A 15,905-nucleotide genomic window follows, 5' to 3' on the forward strand; every position below is an offset into this window, starting at 1 on the left:
GGCCCTCTGCTAACGTCTTGGCGGAGGAGCTCGTGTAACCTGCCGTGGTTAACGGGGAAAGGTGCCCGCGGCGCATCCTCTGCCTGTGCTTTCCCCGGTCGCCCAGCGGCAAGACCCGCTGGGGCAGAGGCCCCGTGCCGCAGGGTGAAAGAGGTAGAGGCGCCGGGGCCCGAGCTGCCAGCGAGGGCGGTGGTGGGCACGCGGCGCCCACGGCCCTGCTGTCCCCCCGCCCGCGGCTGGGCGCCGGAGGGGGCTGGCGGCGGCCGCCCCCAGCCCCGGGCGGGAGGATGCCCGCTGGCACCGCGGGGCGGCGGTGAGTCAGTGCCGGGCTGTTTACTGACACGGCCAGCCGCGCCGTGCCGAGCCCGCGGCGGTCATGTGCCGGCCGAGCTGGGCCACCGGCCAGGGATGTGCGAGGGTGGATGCTGCTGGGCTGCGGCGGGCGGGCGGGGGGGAGCAGCGCGCAGCGACGGCGGTGCCCCCATCTCGCCGCGCTCCGGCCGCCCCCGCTCTGCCCCGCTCCGCTCCGACCGCCTGGGGCCGAGGGCCGGCACCCCTGGCCCCGGGGACGCCCCTCTGGCCGCCGCTCCTGCACCCGTCCCGTGCTCCCCGCGGTGGCGCGGGGCTGGGGGCATCTCCGCTTGGAATGGCTCTTTATTCTCACAAATTTTAACTTTTTATTAAACCACTGATAAGTTACAAAGGAGGAAAAAATACAGACTTATATATACAGCGTTTTCCAAGCCGGCCGGGGCTGGCTCTTCGACGGGGCTGCTGCGAGGCAGGTGCCAGGGGGTGGCTTGGGGAGAAGGTGGGTGCCAGCCCTCCCCCCCGACGCAGCCAGGGAGGGGGGTGCCCCAGAGAGGCCAGCCAGCCCCTCGCCCAGGCCTTGGGGTGCAGCCCGCGGGGCTGAGGGTGCCAGCCAGGAGCATTGGCAGGAGAGGGGCAGGGCGAAGGGCCGGAGGACAGAGGAGCCCTTGAGGAGTGGGGGGCTCCTTGGGGCACGGGGTGGGGGGACGGGGAGGTGGCCCTGGCAGCGGGTGGCACCCGGGGCCCATCTGCCCGCCCGGCGGAGGGGCTCAGTAGGGTGAGAACTTCTGCCTGTCGGCTTTCTTGGTGCCGTTGGCCGCCGAGATCTTGGTCGTGTAGGTGGTGCTGCCGTTGGGACCCGCCACGGAGGACGGCGACAGCGCCAGGAAGGACACTGGCTTCAGGCCGATGAAGTTGGAGAGGGAGATGGCGTAGGGGGTGCCCAGCAGCGCCGGCGGGGCCGCGGCGACGGCCGGCAGCGTGGCGCCGGAGCCCGGGGCGAGGGGCTGGGAGAAGCCCACACCGAGGTCCACGGAGCCAGGGCCCGGCGGCGCCTGGGAGGTAGATTTGGCCGTCTCTAAGCTGGCGAAGCAAGCGAGAGGAGCGGGGTGGGTGCGGGCCGAGGGGCAGAGCGGGCTGCCCCCCCCCGGGCCTGCCCGCCTCGGGGCAGGGGCCGAGCGCCCATCTCTCTTCTTGGGGGGGGGGCACGCAGCACCCGCCTGCATCGCGGGGCCACGGCACCCCGTCGGCTCCTGCGCCCACCACCTCGGGGTCGCAAAGCCCGGCCCGGCTCGTCCCCCGGCTGGGGCTTCACCCGGAGGGGGTCCCGCAGGGCTGGGGGGGGGGGCGCAGCCCCCGCCACGGCCCTGCCGTGCGCGCCGCGGGGCTGGTGCTCACCAGGCGGTGATGAGGTACTGAGCCACGGTGATGCTGACGGGGGACCCCGAGATGGTCACGTGCCGCTCGCTGGAGCCCTCGGTCTGGTTCCCGATCTTGATGTGGGCGCCCGACATCTGCCGGATCTCGCTGATCTTGCTGCCGTGGCGGCCGATGATGCAGCCGACGAGCTGCAAGGGCAGGAGCCGGGCTGAGAGGGGCTGCGGACGGCGGGGGAGCCGAGGCAGGCACGGGGCGGGCAGGGAAGCGGAGCCCCCGCGTTCCTGTCCCAGGTGGCGGGGCTGCGACGTCCCCGAGGCCGGAGCCCGGGTTCACCGCCGGCACGGGCCCCCTCGCCGGCCCCGCGACCCGCACGTACGTCGTTGGGCACCAGGAACTCCTGGGAGCTGCTCTGGGAGGCGGCGTCCAGCCCTGCGGGGGGAGAGAGGGGCAGGCGGCGGGTTGGGGTCTCCGGCCGGGCCGGGGCCGGGGCCGGGGCGCGCGGGGGAGACGCTCACCTGGCAGGACGGAGGGTGCGGGGCCCAGGGAGGCGAAGGGCAGCGTGTGCCCCGGCAGCGGCTGCAGCTTGCTGACCTGCCGGGCACGCGCGGAGGAGGAGGAGGAGGAGGAGGAGGAGCGGGGGGGGACGGAGGGGTCAGGAGGGCCGCGGGCAGGCCGGCAGCGATCCCCTTGCCCCTGTCCCCGGCGCCTGCGGCGCCGCAGGACTCACCTCGGCGGGAGAGACGCCGGCGGCGTACTGGCCCTGCACGGAGAAGCCCTGGGGGCAGACACGGGCGTCAGGCGGTGGGGGGCACAGCGGGGGGGACGGCGCCGTCCCCTCGCCCGCCGGAGCCACCGCTCGCCCGCCCGCGGCCCCTTACCTGGTTGGCAGAGAGCAGGATGGAGCCCAGGGAGAGGCCGGGGTGGTAGGGGATGGTGGCCCCCTTCGGAGGCGACTGGAGAGGGAGCAAGGAGGGGCTGAGAGCCGGGGCCGGGCCCCCCCGGGCGGGCGAGTTGGGGGGCGAGGGCCCGGCGCGGGGCGGGGGGCCGGGGCAGCACGGTACCTCCAGGATGACGGCGCAGATCTGCCTGACGCACTGGACGATGGTGTGGGGCAGCCCCGAGACGGTGACGGCCCGCTCCGTGGAGTTGGGCAGCAGGTCGCCGGCCACCTGCACCTGCGCCCCCGTGCTCTGCGGGGACACGGGCCACCCTCTGCCTGCCCGTCCCCCGCCAGCCCCCCGCCCGGGCCCCGGCCGGGGCCTGGCCAGCTCCAGCCCCCGAGCGGGGACGCGGCGCCGGGCGCCCTCACCTCGCGGATCTCCCTGATCTTGGCTCCCGCCTTGCCGATGAGCGAGCCGCACTGGCTGGCGGGGATGACGAGGCGCAGCGTCACCGGCGGCCTGCCCGCCGCGCCGCCCTCGCCCGCCCCCAGGTCCTGCGGGGCGACAGGCGGCGTCGGCCACGCGGGTCACCCCGGCCACGGGCGGCCGGGCGGGCGGGCGGCCGGCGAGGGCTCCCTACCTCCTCCAGCTTGAAGGCGATCATGGAGACGGCGCGGAAGACGGCGTCGGTGGAGCCGGTGATGGTGGTGATGCGCTCGGGGCAGGACCCCTCCGAGATGGTGATGCGCGCGCTGCTCTGGGGACGGCGGCGCGCGCCGTCACCGGCGGCCCGGCCCCACGCCTGGCCCCGCCGCCCGGCCCTCCCGCCGCCCGCTTACCTGCTCCCGGATCCGCTTGACCGTCTCGCCTTTCTGCGGGCAGAGGAGCGGTCAGGCCCCACCGCGCCGCCGCCACCGCCGCTGCCGGGGCGCCCGGCCCCCGCCCCGCGTCTTACCTTGCCGATGATGCTGCCGATCTCCTGCGGGGAAAGACAGCAGAGCCCCGTGCGCGGGCGGGTCGGGCCCGGGAAGGGGCTCCCGCGGGCGCCCCGGGGCCGCCGGTGCTTACCTTGCCGTGCATGAGCATGCGCAGCGTCAGGGTGATGCTGAGCTCCGTCTCCTCCGCGCCGCCGCCCGCGCCGCCGCTCGTCCCCTCCGGCGACGCCATGGCAGCGGGGCCGGCCGAGCCTGCGGACGCGGCACGGCTGCCAGCGACGCCCGGCGGGCCTGGCTCTGCCCGCGGGCAGCCGCCTCCGCCCCGGGCCGGGCCCGCGGCCCGGTGCCCCCGGAGCGGGGGGATGCGTGGCGCGGCATGGTGCGGCACGGCACGGCGTGGCACGGCGTGGCGTGGCGTGCCGGGAGGCGGCAGCGGGTTTGCTCCGGGGGCGGCTCCGGCCGGGAGCCGGGAGCAATCGCCGCGTGTCCGGGCGCGGGCGGGCGGCAGCGCCCGGCCGGCGTCGTTGCCGCCGCTTCCCGCCAGGCCGGCCGGCGGCGATGCCAAGTGGCCGGGAAACAAAGGCCCCGTGCTGGTCCCGCGGGGGCCGGCGGCGGCGGCGGCGGGGGCACAGCTATTTCGGGTGCTGGCAGACCTCGCCCCCGCTGCGGCGCACCTCCCGCACCGGGGTGCCTCGATGGGGACGAGCCCCCGCGCCCCCCGCCTTGGCCTTGCTCCTGGGGGTGTCTGGGACCCTCGCAGCAGCAGGGGGGGTGGAGGGAGGAGGTTTCAGAGCACCCCCCAACCAAGCGGCTCGGAGAACCGGGGGGTCGGGGCGGGCTGGGGAGGATGAACGCACCCCTTCCCGCCAGGCACCCCAGCGCGGTGAGGGGGACCCCAGTTAAGCCCCTTCCCGCGGTGCCCAGGGGGCCCGGCGGGGGGCCCGGCCGAGGGGGCCGAGCCCGGCTGCGTGGGGCACCTGTACGGCACCGGCGGGCAGCGGGAACAAAGGATCCCGCTGGAGAGGCGAGGAGGAGGAGGAGGAGGAGGAAGCAGTGCCCCCCCCGGGGAAAACTCCCGTTCCCAAGGCCGCCGGCACGGGGGTGGGGGGTGGCAGGAGAACTTTCCCCGCCGGCTCCCGCGGTGCCGCCGCGCCGCGGCCGGGCCCCGCTCCCGGCCCCGCTCCCGGCCCCGCTCGCGGTACCTGTTGGGGCGCCCGGCGCGGCGGCGGTGGCGGCCGCTCAGTGCCGCCCCGGCGGCCCCGGCGGCGCTGGCGGCGGCAGCAGGGCCGCGACGACGGAGCGTTTGACAGGCGCGGGCCGGGCTCGCCGCCGCCGCCGCCCCGGTGCGCCGGGGCCCCCCTCGCTCGTCCCCTCTCCCACATCCCTCCCTCCGGGATCCTATTACAGCGGATAAGAGCCACTGGAAGGAACAATGCACCCTGGGAAAGGCCATCTGCCACCGCTGGGGACATTCCTGCCACCCCCCCGGCCCGGCTTGGCTCGCGCATCACCCCGCTTTGTAATTGCGTTTTTTTTTTTTTCCTGGAAGCTGATCAGCTGGCAGGGCGCGCGGGCTCAAGGACACGGGGCGGGCGCGGGGCCCGCGGGGCCCGCGGCGCCGGGCGCCCGGCGGATGCTCCGAAGCCGGCGTGCCACCCCGCGCGGAGCCGGGCTCCGGGTGCCGGGCACTGCCAGCGGCGCCCCGCCGACGGGCCGGGCTGCGGCACCCGCGACGAGGCGCCCCGCGCCCCGCGGCAGCCTCCTGCCGCCCAGCCCGCCCCCGGCCGGAGCCCCGCGCCCCCCCCCCGCCGCCCGCCCTAAATCCTCCCAGGCCCTGGCGTAAGCGGCTCAAGGCAGGCGGGCTTGGAGGGGGGGGAGCGGTGGGGGGCACCCCGCCACGGCCTCCATCTGCGCCCTGGGTGCCCGGCTTAGCGCGCGGAGGCAGGTGGTGGGCAGGGGGCTGGCCCCCGTCTGCCCCTCCGTCCGTCTGTCCTTCCCCCATCTGTTCGTCGCAGCCGCTAATGTGGTAAATCCCCCCGGGGCGCTTGGCCGGGCCGCTGCTGCGGCGGGCAGGAGGCCGCTGGGGCTGGCAGTCACCTCTTAAGCGCCCGCAGATTATCCCGGGGTTGGCTGTGCGCCAGCAGGGGTGGAAGGAGGAAGAGGAAGGTGAAGAGGGGGCGGGCAGGCCCGCTGACAGCCCCCCAGGTCACGGGGTGCCCGCGCCCCCGGGGCCCGCTGCTGCCCAAACGCGTCTCTCGGGAGCAGCTCGGCTCCCGGCGGGCTCCGTGGGCGCTGCTGCGCCAGCGTCACGGGCTCCAGGCAGGGGCCCAGGCGTCCTGCGCCAGGGGTGGCCGGCCGGCTCCAGCGTCCCTGCGGCTGGCGCGCTCCTCCGCGCCCGAGGCGGCGCCGCCCTTACGAGCGCTGCGACGGAGCCAGGGCGGCCGCTTTGCTTGTGCGACCTAGAACCCGCTGCTTGACGCATCGGGAACCCGGGTTCTGACTCTCCAGGCCTGGCCCCACAGCAGCTCCCCCGGCCCCCCCGTATGCCCAGCACCGTCTGTGCTGCCCCCCCTCGCTCTCACCCCCCAGCAGCCTTAGGGGGGCACGGCGGGGTGGGGATTGAGCAGAGGCGGGGCCATGCGGAAGGAGGTGGAGCCAACCCGGAGGAGGCGGGGCCTGGGGGAGCAGCAGGGCTCCAAGGAGGAAGGTGGTGGGAGGCGGTGGCAGAGCTTGGGGTTTTATTTGGTCCCGAGGAAGCTGGCGGTGCAGCTGCCGATGGCAGGCGGCAGGGCAGGGAGCGGGGCTGGCCCGGGCCCCGGGAGAGCAGCCGGGACGGCGTGGGCGCGGGTGCGAGGAGCGGGTGCCCCTGCGCGGTCCCGTCCTGCTCACTCCAGCTGCTGCAGGAAGGCCAGGAGCCCGCGGTGCCACTCGTCGGGCTTGTCCAGGTAGCAGGCGTGCCCGGCGCCCTGCAGCACCAGCACCTGGTGCTCGGGGATGTGCCGCAGGTTGGCCAGGCTGGCCTGCCCCAGCTCCGCGTCCTGGTCCCCGTACACGATCAGCGTGGGCGTCTGCGGAGGGGAACGCGCGCTGAGCCCTGCCGCTGCCTGCCGCGGCGGGGGGCTCCCTGGTCTCCCCTCCCTCCCGCCGCCCTACAAGCAGGTTCCTTCCCCCCTTTGCCGGCATCGGCTGGGATTTTGGCCTGCCCGGTCCTCCCGCCCGCCAAACCCGGACGCCGGAGTGCCCTTCCCTCCCGTCTCCCCGCGGGCCGTACTTTGACCTGGGCGTACTGCTCCGCCGGGAATTTGTCGGTGCAGATGGGCGCCACGGGCACGTAGGCCTTGAGCAGGTGGCCGTGCTGGAAGAGGAAGGGCAGGGAGTACATGCCGCTGAGCGAGGGGCTGATCACCACGGCCGGGCCCAGGCGCAGCGCCTCCGAGACCCCCTTCAGGAAAGCCCCCGGCGCCGGCTGGCCCACGGGCGCCGGGGCCACGGCGTCCTTGGAGCGCCCCAGCCCTGAGCCGGAGGAGGGAGAAGTCACCCCAGGAGCCTCGGCCCCGTGGCCGTGCCGCGGCGCGGGCAGGCGCGCCAGCGCGCCGGGACGCCTCGGCTGCCCGGCCGGCCTGCGCGTGGGGCAGCCCGAGGCGCTGCCGCCTGCCGCGGCGCCGTGCCTCGGTTTCCCCCGGCGCCGCGCCGTGCCGTGCCGTGCCGGGGCTGCGCTTCCCGCCGCCCTTACCCGGCAGGTCGATGGCCACCGCTCGGTAGCCGGCTTCGGCCAGCTTGGCCAGCGTCTGCAGCTGGAGCCAGGTGTCGGAGGAGAAGCGGATGCCGTGGAGCAGCAGCACCGTCAGCTTCGGGCTGCGCTCGGCCGGCGCCGCTTGGCGGTAGAAGAGGCTCTGCCCGTCCACCGTCACGGTGCTTTCGGTGAGCCGGGGGGCGGCCATGCCGGCGCGGCGGGGAGCGAGCGCCGGCCACGGGGCTGCGCTGGGCTCCGGGCCGCCTCCGCGGCGCAAAGGTCGGCCGGCTCGGCGGGGTGGGGACGGGGGCCGGCGGCGGGGCGATGCCGCCTAGCGGTTAGCCGGGCCGGCGGGCCGGCGCCGCGCGGGGCTCTGGGAAGGGCGGCCGGCGGGGCGGCAGGCCGCGGCGGGGCGGCGGCGGCGGCCCCGGCTCCCCTCCGCGGGCCAGGATGGCCCCGGTGCGCGGCCTGCTGCTCCTCGGCGCGCTCGGCGCCTTGCTCCTCTACCTGCTGCTGCCGGCCGTCCGGCGGGAGCGCGCCCCGCGCGCCGCCGGCTCCGCCGCGCGGACGGGCACCGTCGCCGGCGCGCCCGCCCTCTTCTACAGGGAGGCGCCCGGCCCCGGCGGCCCCGGCGGCCCCGGCGGCCCCGGTGGGTGAGTCAGGGGGCCCGCGGGCCCCCGCGCGCCCTGCGGCGGGGCAGGCGGGGCGGCGGGCCCCGGGGGCCGGCGGCGTGGGTCACGTCCCGGCCGGCGGTCACCCGGAGGTGGACCCTCCTCGGCTGCATGGTTCTCCACGCCGGGGGCCACGGTGGGGGCGGTGGCGCCCGCTGCGGCTGTGCCGGGGGGGTTGGCGGAGGGGAGGCCCTCCCGCCCCCCCGGCGCTGGTGCGATGGGTCGGAGGGCTCTCTCATGGGGGTGGCGGAGGGGTCTGCCTCGGGCGCAGCCGGCCCGAGCTCGGCTCCCGTGGGCCCTGCCTCCTGCCCGCACCCTTCCCGCGCGTCCTCCCCGCTGCAGGCCGGACGTCCTGCTCCTGCACGGCCAGGCCTTCACCTCCAAGACGTGGGAGGCCCTGGGCACGCTGGCGCTGCTCGCCGGAGAAGGCTACCGCGCTGTCGCCATAGACCTGCCGGGTAGGGCCGCGGGCTGCGCTCGGTGACGTCCCGTGGGCCGCGCTCGGGTGGCAGCCGGCAGGCCACGCTCGGGTGACATCCCGCCACGGGCAGCTCTGGGCTCCACCTCGGCCGTGAGCGCGCTCTGGACCCCTCCGGGGAGCTAGCGGCAGTCACTGGCCCAGCGTCTCGCCCGTGCCTGCAACTGGGCTACCCCTGTGGTGTCACCCGCGTGGCCGCGTAACCCCACGGGCCGGAGCTGGCCGAGTCCTGCCGAGGGGACCAGCACATGCCCCGGCGCTGTGTGACCACTCGGGCTCTGCCTGGCACCCGGCGCGCGCCCGGCTGGCCGAGCCGCCCCCGCTGAGCCTGCCCCTCCGCCCCACGCAGGCCACGGGGACTCGCCCCCCTCCGAGACGGTGGCCACAGAGCGGGGCCGGGTGGCCCTCCTGGACCACGTCCTGCAGGAGCTGGCCATGCGCAGGCCTGTCCTCGTCAGCCCGTCCATGAGTGGCCGCTTCGCCGTGCCCTTCCTGCTGGCCCGGGGCGACCGGCTGGCGGGCTTCGTGCCCATCGCGCCCGCGGGCACCGACGACTACGCTGCCGAGCGCTACCGGCAGGTCCAGGTGCTGCTTTCGTGGGGGCTGGCGGGCGGGGGGTCGGTCCCCGAACGGGCACCACCGCCCGGGCCGGCGGGCAGCTGTGCCCCGCTGAGGCGGCCCCTCGCGCTCTGCCCCCTGCTAGACGCCCACGCTGATCCTCTACGGCGACGGGGACGTGGGCCTGGCCCCGCGGGCGCTGCAGAGCCTCCGGCACCTCCCACGGCACCGGGCCGCCGTGCTGCGCGGCGCCGGCCACGCCTGCTACCTGGACCGGCCAGAGGACTTCCACCGGGCCCTGCTGGGCTTCCTGCGCCAGCTGGGGCGCGCGGGGGCCACCGCAGCCCCGCGCCCGGCCCGCCGCTGACGCCGGGGGCTCGGAGGTGCCGCGGGGGCACCGCTGTCCTCGGGGAGCGCCTCGGGGCCGGGGGGCAGGGGGTGCTGGGGGGCAGGCAGTGGTGCGGCTGGGGTGCTGGGGGGCAGGGGGTGCTGGGGGGCAGGGGGTGCTGGGCCGGGGGTGCTGGGCCGGGTCCGCGCCGCCAGCCCAATAAACGGATGGTGCTCGGACTTGTGCCGCCTCCCCGCGGGGCCCGGGGAGGGCCGGGGGCGGGGCCAGAGGCGGGGGCGGGGCCCGGGGCGGGGGCGGGGCCCGGGGCGGGGCTAGAGGCGGGGGGCGGGGGCTCGAGGTCGGGGGGCCGGGCCGGGGAGGGCCGGGGGCGGGGCTAGAGGCGGGGGCGGGGTTCGAGGTCGGGGGCGGGCCGGGGGCGGGGCTAGAGGCGGGGTGCGGGTGCGGGGCCCGATGCGGTCAGGGGGCGGGGCTAGGGGCGGGGGCGGGTCTCGGGGAGGGCCTGGGCGGGGCTAGGGGCAGGGGGCGGGGTTCGAGGGCGGGGGCGGGGCCCGATGCGGTCAGGGGGCGGGGCGCGGTGGAGCAGGCGCCGCGGAGCCGCGCGGAGGTATGGCGGGGCCGGGCCGGGCGCGGGCGCGGGCGCGGAAGGGCCGCGGGCGGCTGTCCCGGCGCCGTGTGGCCGTGCGGGCACCCTGGCGGGGCCCCGCGCCCCCACCGCGGCGCCCTGCGGCCCCCAAATACAGCACCCCATGTCACGGCAGCCGCGCACCCCTCTGCGCGGGCGCTCCCGGACCGCCCTGCAGCCCTGCCCGCGGCACCCCTGCACCGCTAGACCCCCCCTGCACCCCTACCCACAGCACCCATGTGACCCCCTGTACCCCTACACAACCCCTACCCATGCACCCCCTGCACCTTTATGCAACTCTGCACCCCTGGGCCCCCCTGCACCCCTACCCACAGCACCTCTGTGCCCCTACCCACGGCATCCAGGTGACCCCTACACAGCCCAGCACCCACAGACCCCCCTGCACCCCTACCCATGGTGCCCTCTACCCCCTCTGCCCCTACCCACAGCAGCCCTGCACCCCCTGAATTCCCATACCCCTGCCCACAGCACCACTGCACCTCGCTGCACCTCGCTGCACCCATACCCACGGCGCCCCTGCACCCCATGTGCTCCTACCCATGACACCCCTGTCCTGTACCCTTGGCACCCCTGTGCCCTCCCCAGGGTGCTCCTGTGCCCCCTGCCTTCCTATGGGCAGCACCCCCTTGTGCCCCCCTGCACCCCCCACATCCCTTACCGTGATCCATGTGCACCCCCCTGCACCCCTGTGTGCCTCTCGCCCCCTGGGCTCCAGCCAGGCCTCCAGCACCCCCAACTGCAGTACCCGCCATCCGCTACCATGTTAACCCCTGGTTAACCCGCCTGCCCATCTCCCTGCGTGCCCGGAGCACCTTTCCTTGCACCTGTGTTGCACCTGGTGCCCCCTGCAAGCCCCTTTCACCCTTCCCTGCGCCCTCTCCCCTGCACCCAGTGTCCCCCTGCACCCAAACCACCGAGTGACCCTAAAACTGTCGAGCGCTCCTGCCCACGCACCCTCCTTCCCGTGGCCTCTCCCTGCACACCTCATCTGGCCCTCAAAACCGGTGACCCACCGCTCCTTCCGTAGCCCCTCTGCCGAGCTCAGCCACCTCCGTCATCCCGCGCCCAGGGCACCGGCGGATCTCCGCTTGCGCTGCGTTTGGGGCAGAAACGCGAGCTTTGGGGAGGGTGGGGGCCACCGTCCCTCCTGCTCTCCCGAGGTGGTACCCGAACAGCGGCTGCGAGGGCGGCGTTGTGACCCTAGCCCCCGCCTGGACACCACGCCGTCTCCAAGGCGGGGGGGGGGTTGCCCTAAGGGCGTCGGGGAGGACTTTGCCCCGTCCTGCTTGGTTTCTGTGACGACCGAGCCTGCGGCCGGACTTTGGAGGGACCGGTGGGTTATTAACCGGCTCCTCGCTCTTCCCTTAGAGCTTTGCAGCCGTCGTCCCCGACCCGAAATGGCACCCGGCAAGCCGGGGAAGGGCGCGGGGGCCTCGGAGGACCCCTCGGTTACGCTCTTCCGGGAGTACCTGAAAATCAACACCGTCCACCCCGAGCCGGACTACGGTAAGGCGGTGCCTTCGGCGGGGGCCGCCGCGGGGGTTTCTCCAGCAAACCCCCTGCCGTGGGGTGGCGGGCCTGCCGCCCCCTCTCCACGCTGCCCCGCTCCGGGCAGGATGCTGGCTGCCACACATAAGAACCCGCCGTAGATTTCTCTTCCAGTAGTATTTCCATCTTCTGCCTAAAGCGCATCAAAATCGCTTGTTCGGGGTCGGCGTCGCCATCGCCTGCCCTCTCTGGCTGTCTCTTTCCTTGGCCCGGGAGAGCGTAGGGGTCCCTTGGGTCCGCGGAGGTGCGGCAGATCCCAGCGTAGCCCTCGGTGTCTCTGCTCCTCCCCAGATGCAGCCGTGCGGTTTTTGGAGCGTGTCGGCGCCGACCTGGGCTTGGCCTGCCAGAAAGTGGAGGTGAGCGGCGGCGGCCCTTCGCCGCTTGCTCCCGCGAGGCGTTGGGCTGCGGGGCTGCTGTCCGCTGGGCCTGCCGGGCCACGGCGTATTCGTCCTGGAGCGCGGCCAAGGCGGGGAGGCGTCCCTGCCGCCTTGGGCATCCCGCTCGGCTTGGCTCGCCGTGTCGCTGTCTCGGCGGGGGGACGCTGGCTAGCCAGACCCGTCCCCTTTCCGCCTCCCAGGGTGGGTGGCAGCCTGGCAGGTGAATCTCCTGCTCTCCGTAACCCCCTGCTGACCCGAGCGCCTCCGTGAGCTCCCCTTACGCTCTCTTTTTGGGCTGGTCCCCAGTGACCTTTATGGCTCCGATCAGCGAGGGACCAGCCAGGATCACGCTGGCTGGAGATGTCCCTCGCTCCTGGCAGAGAACAGGCAGCAGCTGGCGCTGCGGAGCCCCGGGCTCTGGGGAAGGACACTGGATGGAGCTGTGGCTCCATCTCAATTCCGGCCAGGAGCTTTCAGCTGCTTGTGGCCACGTCCAGGCTCCGTCCAGCCTGCTGGTCCCTTCCCTGTACTGCCCAGAGAGTTGCGCACGGAAAAGGGTGACCTGCCAGGCTGCTGCTTTTCCTCTCCAGCCAGCCTGGCCCAGCCCCATTGCTGGGACCCCAGTGACGCCCGCCTTCGCTCCGTAGGTGTGCCCGGGCCGAGTGGTCCTGGTCCTCACCTGGCCGGGCACGAACCCCCACCTGCGCTCCATCCTGCTCAACTCCCACATGGATGTCGTGCCGGTCTTTGAGGTGCTGGTGAAGGGCAGAGGGTGGCGTGGGCAAGTGGGGCAGCCGGGCAGGATTTGGGGGGCCCAAGTGAAGAGGGTTTTGCAGCTGTGCTGGCTGGTGCCATCTCTCCTGGCTCGGCAGCGTCAGGGGAAAGCAGCCCAGTGCTTTCCTCCCTCGAGCGGAGACAGGGCACAGCGTTCGCTGGGGCGGGTGCCGGTGGAGTCGTGCTAGGGACAGCGGGAGGTGGTGGGAGCTGCAGCGCCCATCCGTGTCCCCATCACAGCCGCCTGGGCTGTCCTGCCCTGCCCGAAGCTAGCCTCCCTTCGGTCTGTTACCCGGCGTGGGTCACCCCTCTGCGTGGAGGGGAGACCCTGCTGCCCCTGCTGCCTGCTCTGCCCTTTGCAGCCGGTGCTGTTCGTCCCCGCAGGAGCACTGGACCTACCCCCCCTTCGAAGCCGTTAAGGATGCGCAAGGCAACATCTACGCCCGGGGCGCCCAGGACATGAAGTGCGTCTCCATCCAGTGAGTGAGGGGCTCTGAGCCGGGTGGTGGCACGGCGTGGGCGATGGGGCGCAGATGTGGACATACCTCTGAGCGGGGCAGCGGCCCACCCCGGGGTAGGGCAGGGTGCCACCCTCCCTGGACACCTCGTGCCGGGGCGCCAGGAAAGAGCAGCCCGCTCCTGCCACCTCCTAGCCCGGTTTAGGGTGGCTCTGAGCATGCCATGCCCATCTCTCCCATGTGCCCGGGCGCCCTGGTGATGCCTCTGCCCTGCAGGTATCTCGAGGCCATCCGGAGGCTGAAGGCAGAGGGGAAGTGTTTTGCCCGCACCATCCACCTAACTTTTGTGCCTGGTAAGTCTGCAGCTGGAGGGGCAGAGGAGGTTGGCAGCTCGATGGCACTGTGTGTGTGCCCCTCACCATGGCATCTGGGCACCTGACGGGCACCCTCTGCTCACTAGAGACCCTTGTCAGCCTGCCTAGGTTTTGAATTTGCCTTGCAAAGGAGAGCAGGGGGTTGTCGGGTGGGGGACACGTTGGGGCCTTCACCCATGCCAGGCTTTTCTCTGCAGACGAGGAGGTGGGTGGACACAAGGGCATGGAGATGTTCGTGCAGCGCCCCGAGTTCAGGGCGCTCAATGTGGGCTTTGCCCTGGACGAAGGTGAGGAGCGGCAGGGCTGCTGGGGGGCATCACCTGGGCTCCGGGACCTCGTGCGCCCGGCGTGGCTTCGGGGCACCGCGTGGCTCCCACCCCGGCCTGGCTCCTTCTGCCCATCCGTGACCCCGGCGGTGCCAGCCGGCACCCGCGTGCCCCACTGACGTCCCCTCTGTGCCCACCACAGGCCTGGCCAGCCCCTCCGACACCTTCAGCGTCTTCTACGGCGAGAAGAGCCCTTGGTGTGAGTAAGCGCGTGGGCGCCCGCCCGGCCCTGGCTCTGCCCGGTGCCCCGGCGTCGGGGCGCTGGGCGCGCGCCGGGCCGCGCGCTCAAAGCCTCCGCCCCGGTGCGGCAGGGATCAAAGTGAAGTGCGTGGGCAGCCCCGGCCACGGGTCCCGCTTCGTCAGCAACACGGCAGCCGAGAAGGTGGTAAGTGCCGGGGCGTCCCGGGACGGGGCGCGCGGGGTGCCGCGCGGAGCTGGCCCTCACCCCGCGCCTTGGCTCCCCAGCACAAGGTGATCACCTCCTTCCTGGCGTTCAGGGAGAGCGAGAAGCAGAGGTAGGCGCCGGGCACTGGCTCCGTTTCGGTCCCCCTGCCCACTCCTGGGCTCCTCGGGATCCCGGGCAGATCCGGCGCCGCAGCCCCGTGCCTCAGTTTACCTGTTTAGGGGTGGCGGCAGGGTCGGGGGAGCCCTTCCCCTCCCCGTGTGGCGGCAGAGGATGACTCCCCCCTGCGTCCCCCGAGGCTGAAGTCCGACGGGGGCCTGACCTTGGGGGACGTCACCTCGCTCAACCTGACCATGCTGGAGGGGGGCGTCTGCTTCAACGTGGTGCCCTCGGAGATGGCAGTCGGCTTCGATGTCCGCATCCCCCCCACTGTGGACCTGAAGGTGGGCGTGATGCTGGCCCGGCCCGGCCCGGGGGGGCAGTGGGCTGGGGGCTGCCCCGCTCACCCCCCTCCGCCGCCCCCTCTGGCAGGCGTTCGAAGAGCAGGTGGCCGTGTGGTGCCGGGCCGCCGGGGACGGTGTCACCTACGAGTTTATCCAGGTGAGGGCTGGCGGGGGAGCTAGGCCGCCCCTGCCCGCTGGGTGCCCTGCTGGGTGCCCCCCTCTCCCCTGTCCCCTGCCCTCTCCCTCCACCAGAAGTGCATGGACCAGCATGTCACCTCCACGGAGGAGTCGGACCCGTGGTGGCGAGCCTTCAGCGGGGTCTGCAGGGACATGTGAGTAGCGTGTCCCCCCCTCTGCCCCCCCGAAAACGGGACGGGGCGTCCCCTAGGTCGGTGCCCGGGGCTCGGGGCACCCACGCAGCGTGTTCCCTCGGCAGGAAGCTGCCGCTCAAGCTCGAGATCTTCCCCGCTGCCACCGACAGCCGCTACATCCGAGCGGTGAGTGCCGGCGCCCCGGCCCCGTGCCTCGGTGCTGCGGCGGGCAGGGGCGGCCGGCTCCGCGGGGCGCCCGCCGCCCTCCCCGCCTCACCCCGCTCTCCCGCGGGCCCCAGGTGGGCTGCCCGGCCGTCGGCTTCTCGCCCATGACCCGCACGCCGGTGCTGCTCCACGACCACGACGAGTTCCTCAACGAGCAGGTCTTCCTGCGGGGCATCGCCATCTACGCCCGCCTGCTGCCCGCCCTGGCCTCCGTGCCGGCGCTGCCCGCGGAGGGCTGAGCGCGCCCGCGCCCGGGGGGCCAACGCCGGGCCCCTTGGAGGGGGGGCGGCAGGGACGGCGGCCCCCCCTGCCCCCCGGGGCCCGACCGAGGTTTCCCGGAGCCGCGCGCCGTGCGATTTCTCCCAATAAATCTTGATAAGCAAAGCTGGGAGTGCCAGGTCCGTCCGTCCGTCCGTCCCTCCACTGTCGGCGGCTGCCCTGCCCGCTGGCGTCTCTCCTGCCGGGGAGGGAGCAGGCTCCTAGCGGGGGGCAGCCGGGTCCGGGATGGACCGGCGTGTCCGCAGAGGGGGCGGCGGGGCTGCCGCGGCCGGTCCCAGAGCCGAGCCGAGCCGAGCCGCCCCCGCCGGGGCCGGGCCGGGGCTCGCCGGATGGCGAGAGCAGGGTGGGCTGCGGCGGCGGAGGAGGAGGGGGAGGAGGAGGAGGAGGGGGAGGAAGGGCACGCTGGGGGCGGCGCGGGCCGGCCCGGGCGCGGCCCCTTAAAGCGCGGCG

General features: G+C 74.5%; 4 protein-coding genes across 8 annotated transcripts; 2 read left to right on the plus strand and 2 right to left on the minus strand.

Annotated features, from left to right (window-relative positions):
- Positions 1-653: 653 nt before the first annotated feature.
- Positions 654-4,756, minus strand: PCBP4 (poly(rC) binding protein 4). Of its 4 annotated transcripts, none has more exons than XM_062585622.1 (13): positions 4,708-4,752; positions 3,639-3,757; positions 3,526-3,549; positions 3,410-3,442; positions 3,211-3,322; positions 2,999-3,124; positions 2,751-2,879; positions 2,568-2,642; positions 2,417-2,464; positions 2,205-2,280; positions 2,066-2,118; positions 1,708-1,877; positions 654-1,392 (listed from the first exon to the last, which is right to left on the minus strand). In XM_062585622.1, exons 2-13 carry the CDS (start codon positions 3,735-3,737, stop codon positions 697-699), a joined length of 1,641 nt encoding a protein of 546 aa, XP_062441606.1. In that variant the 5' UTR covers positions 3,738-3,757; positions 4,708-4,752; the 3' UTR covers positions 654-696. The 4 variants fall into 4 exon arrangements, with proteins under 4 accessions (XP_062441606.1, XP_062441609.1, XP_062441607.1 ...); XM_062585625.1 differs by having other exon boundaries at positions 2,999-3,053; positions 3,211-3,327; XM_062585623.1 differs by lacking the exon at positions 4,708-4,752 and adding an exon at positions 4,363-4,377.
- A 1,466-nt stretch (positions 4,757-6,222) lies between these two features.
- LOC134145607 (putative protein-lysine deacylase ABHD14B) lies at positions 6,223-7,521 on the minus strand. Its single transcript, XM_062585248.1, has 3 exons — positions 7,239-7,521; positions 6,777-7,018; positions 6,223-6,573 (listed from the first exon to the last, which is right to left on the minus strand). The coding sequence occupies exons 1-3, from the start codon at positions 7,444-7,446 to the stop codon at positions 6,391-6,393; spliced, it is 633 nt and encodes a 210-aa protein (XP_062441232.1). The 5' UTR covers positions 7,447-7,521; the 3' UTR covers positions 6,223-6,390.
- A 113-nt stretch (positions 7,522-7,634) lies between these two features.
- Positions 7,635-11,381, plus strand: LOC134145605 (protein ABHD14A-like). The gene is made up of 5 exons (XM_062585247.1): positions 7,635-7,891; positions 8,252-8,367; positions 8,737-8,972; positions 9,091-9,328; positions 11,306-11,381. Exons 1-4 carry the CDS (start codon positions 7,689-7,691, stop codon positions 9,310-9,312), a joined length of 777 nt encoding a protein of 258 aa, XP_062441231.1. The 5' UTR covers positions 7,635-7,688; the 3' UTR covers positions 9,313-9,328; positions 11,306-11,381.
- ACY1 (aminoacylase 1) lies at positions 11,335-15,560 on the plus strand. Of its 2 annotated transcripts, XM_062585245.1 has the most exons (14): positions 11,335-11,443; positions 11,777-11,841; positions 12,510-12,614; positions 13,021-13,115; positions 13,371-13,447; positions 13,666-13,755; positions 13,937-13,993; positions 14,106-14,179; positions 14,260-14,309; positions 14,496-14,640; positions 14,729-14,797; positions 14,893-14,972; positions 15,077-15,137; positions 15,251-15,560. In XM_062585245.1, exons 1-14 carry the CDS (start codon positions 11,335-11,337, stop codon positions 15,413-15,415), a joined length of 1,242 nt encoding a protein of 413 aa, XP_062441229.1. In that variant the 3' UTR covers positions 15,416-15,560. The 2 variants fall into 2 exon arrangements, with proteins under 2 accessions (XP_062441229.1, XP_062441230.1); XM_062585246.1 differs by lacking the exon at positions 13,666-13,755.
- The last annotated feature ends 345 nt before the right edge of the window (positions 15,561-15,905 follow it).

This window comes from Rhea pennata, chromosome 12, assembly GCF_028389875.1.
Source record: "Rhea pennata isolate bPtePen1 chromosome 12, bPtePen1.pri, whole genome shotgun sequence".
NCBI lineage: Eukaryota > Metazoa > Chordata > Aves > Rheiformes > Rheidae > Rhea > Rhea pennata.

Bases quoted from the DNA above. Each gene is read 5' to 3' on its own strand.
- PCBP4 (XM_062585622.1), bottom strand. From the start codon at position 3,737: ATGGCGTCGCCGGAGGGGACGAGCGGCGGCGCGGGCGGCGGCGCGGAG. The intron at 3,550-3,638 runs GTAAGCACCGGC...CTTTCCCCGCAG, and splicing joins GCATGCTCATGCACGGCAAG to GAGATCGGCAGCATCATCGG. The intron at 2,119-2,204 runs GTGAGCGTCTCC...CTCCCCCCGCAG, and splicing joins CGCACCCTCCGTCCTGCCAG to GGCTGGACGCCGCCTCCCAG.
- LOC134145607 (XM_062585248.1), bottom strand. From the start codon at position 7,446: ATGGCCGCCCCCCGGCTCACCGAAAGCACCGTGACGGTGGACGGGCAG. The intron at 7,019-7,238 runs GTAAGGGCGGCG...CCTCCGGCTCAG, and splicing joins GGTGGCCATCGACCTGCCGG to GGCTGGGGCGCTCCAAGGAC. The intron at 6,574-6,776 runs GTACGGCCCGCG...TCCCCTCCGCAG, and splicing joins AGCAGTACGCCCAGGTCAAA to ACGCCCACGCTGATCGTGTA.
- ACY1 (XM_062585245.1), top strand. From the start codon at position 11,335: ATGGCACCCGGCAAGCCGGGGAAGGGCGCGGGGGCCTCGGAGGACCCC. The intron at 13,116-13,370 runs GTGAGTGAGGGG...TCTGCCCTGCAG, and splicing joins ATGAAGTGCGTCTCCATCCA to GTATCTCGAGGCCATCCGGA. The intron at 13,994-14,105 runs GTGAGTAAGCGC...CCGGTGCGGCAG, and splicing joins CGGCGAGAAGAGCCCTTGGT to GGATCAAAGTGAAGTGCGTG.
- LOC134145605 (XM_062585247.1), top strand. From the start codon at position 7,689: ATGGCCCCGGTGCGCGGCCTGCTGCTCCTCGGCGCGCTCGGCGCCTTG. The intron at 8,368-8,736 runs GTAGGGCCGCGG...CGCCCCACGCAG, and splicing joins TGTCGCCATAGACCTGCCGG to GCCACGGGGACTCGCCCCCC. The intron at 8,973-9,090 runs GTGCTGCTTTCG...GCCCCCTGCTAG, and splicing joins AGCGCTACCGGCAGGTCCAG to ACGCCCACGCTGATCCTCTA.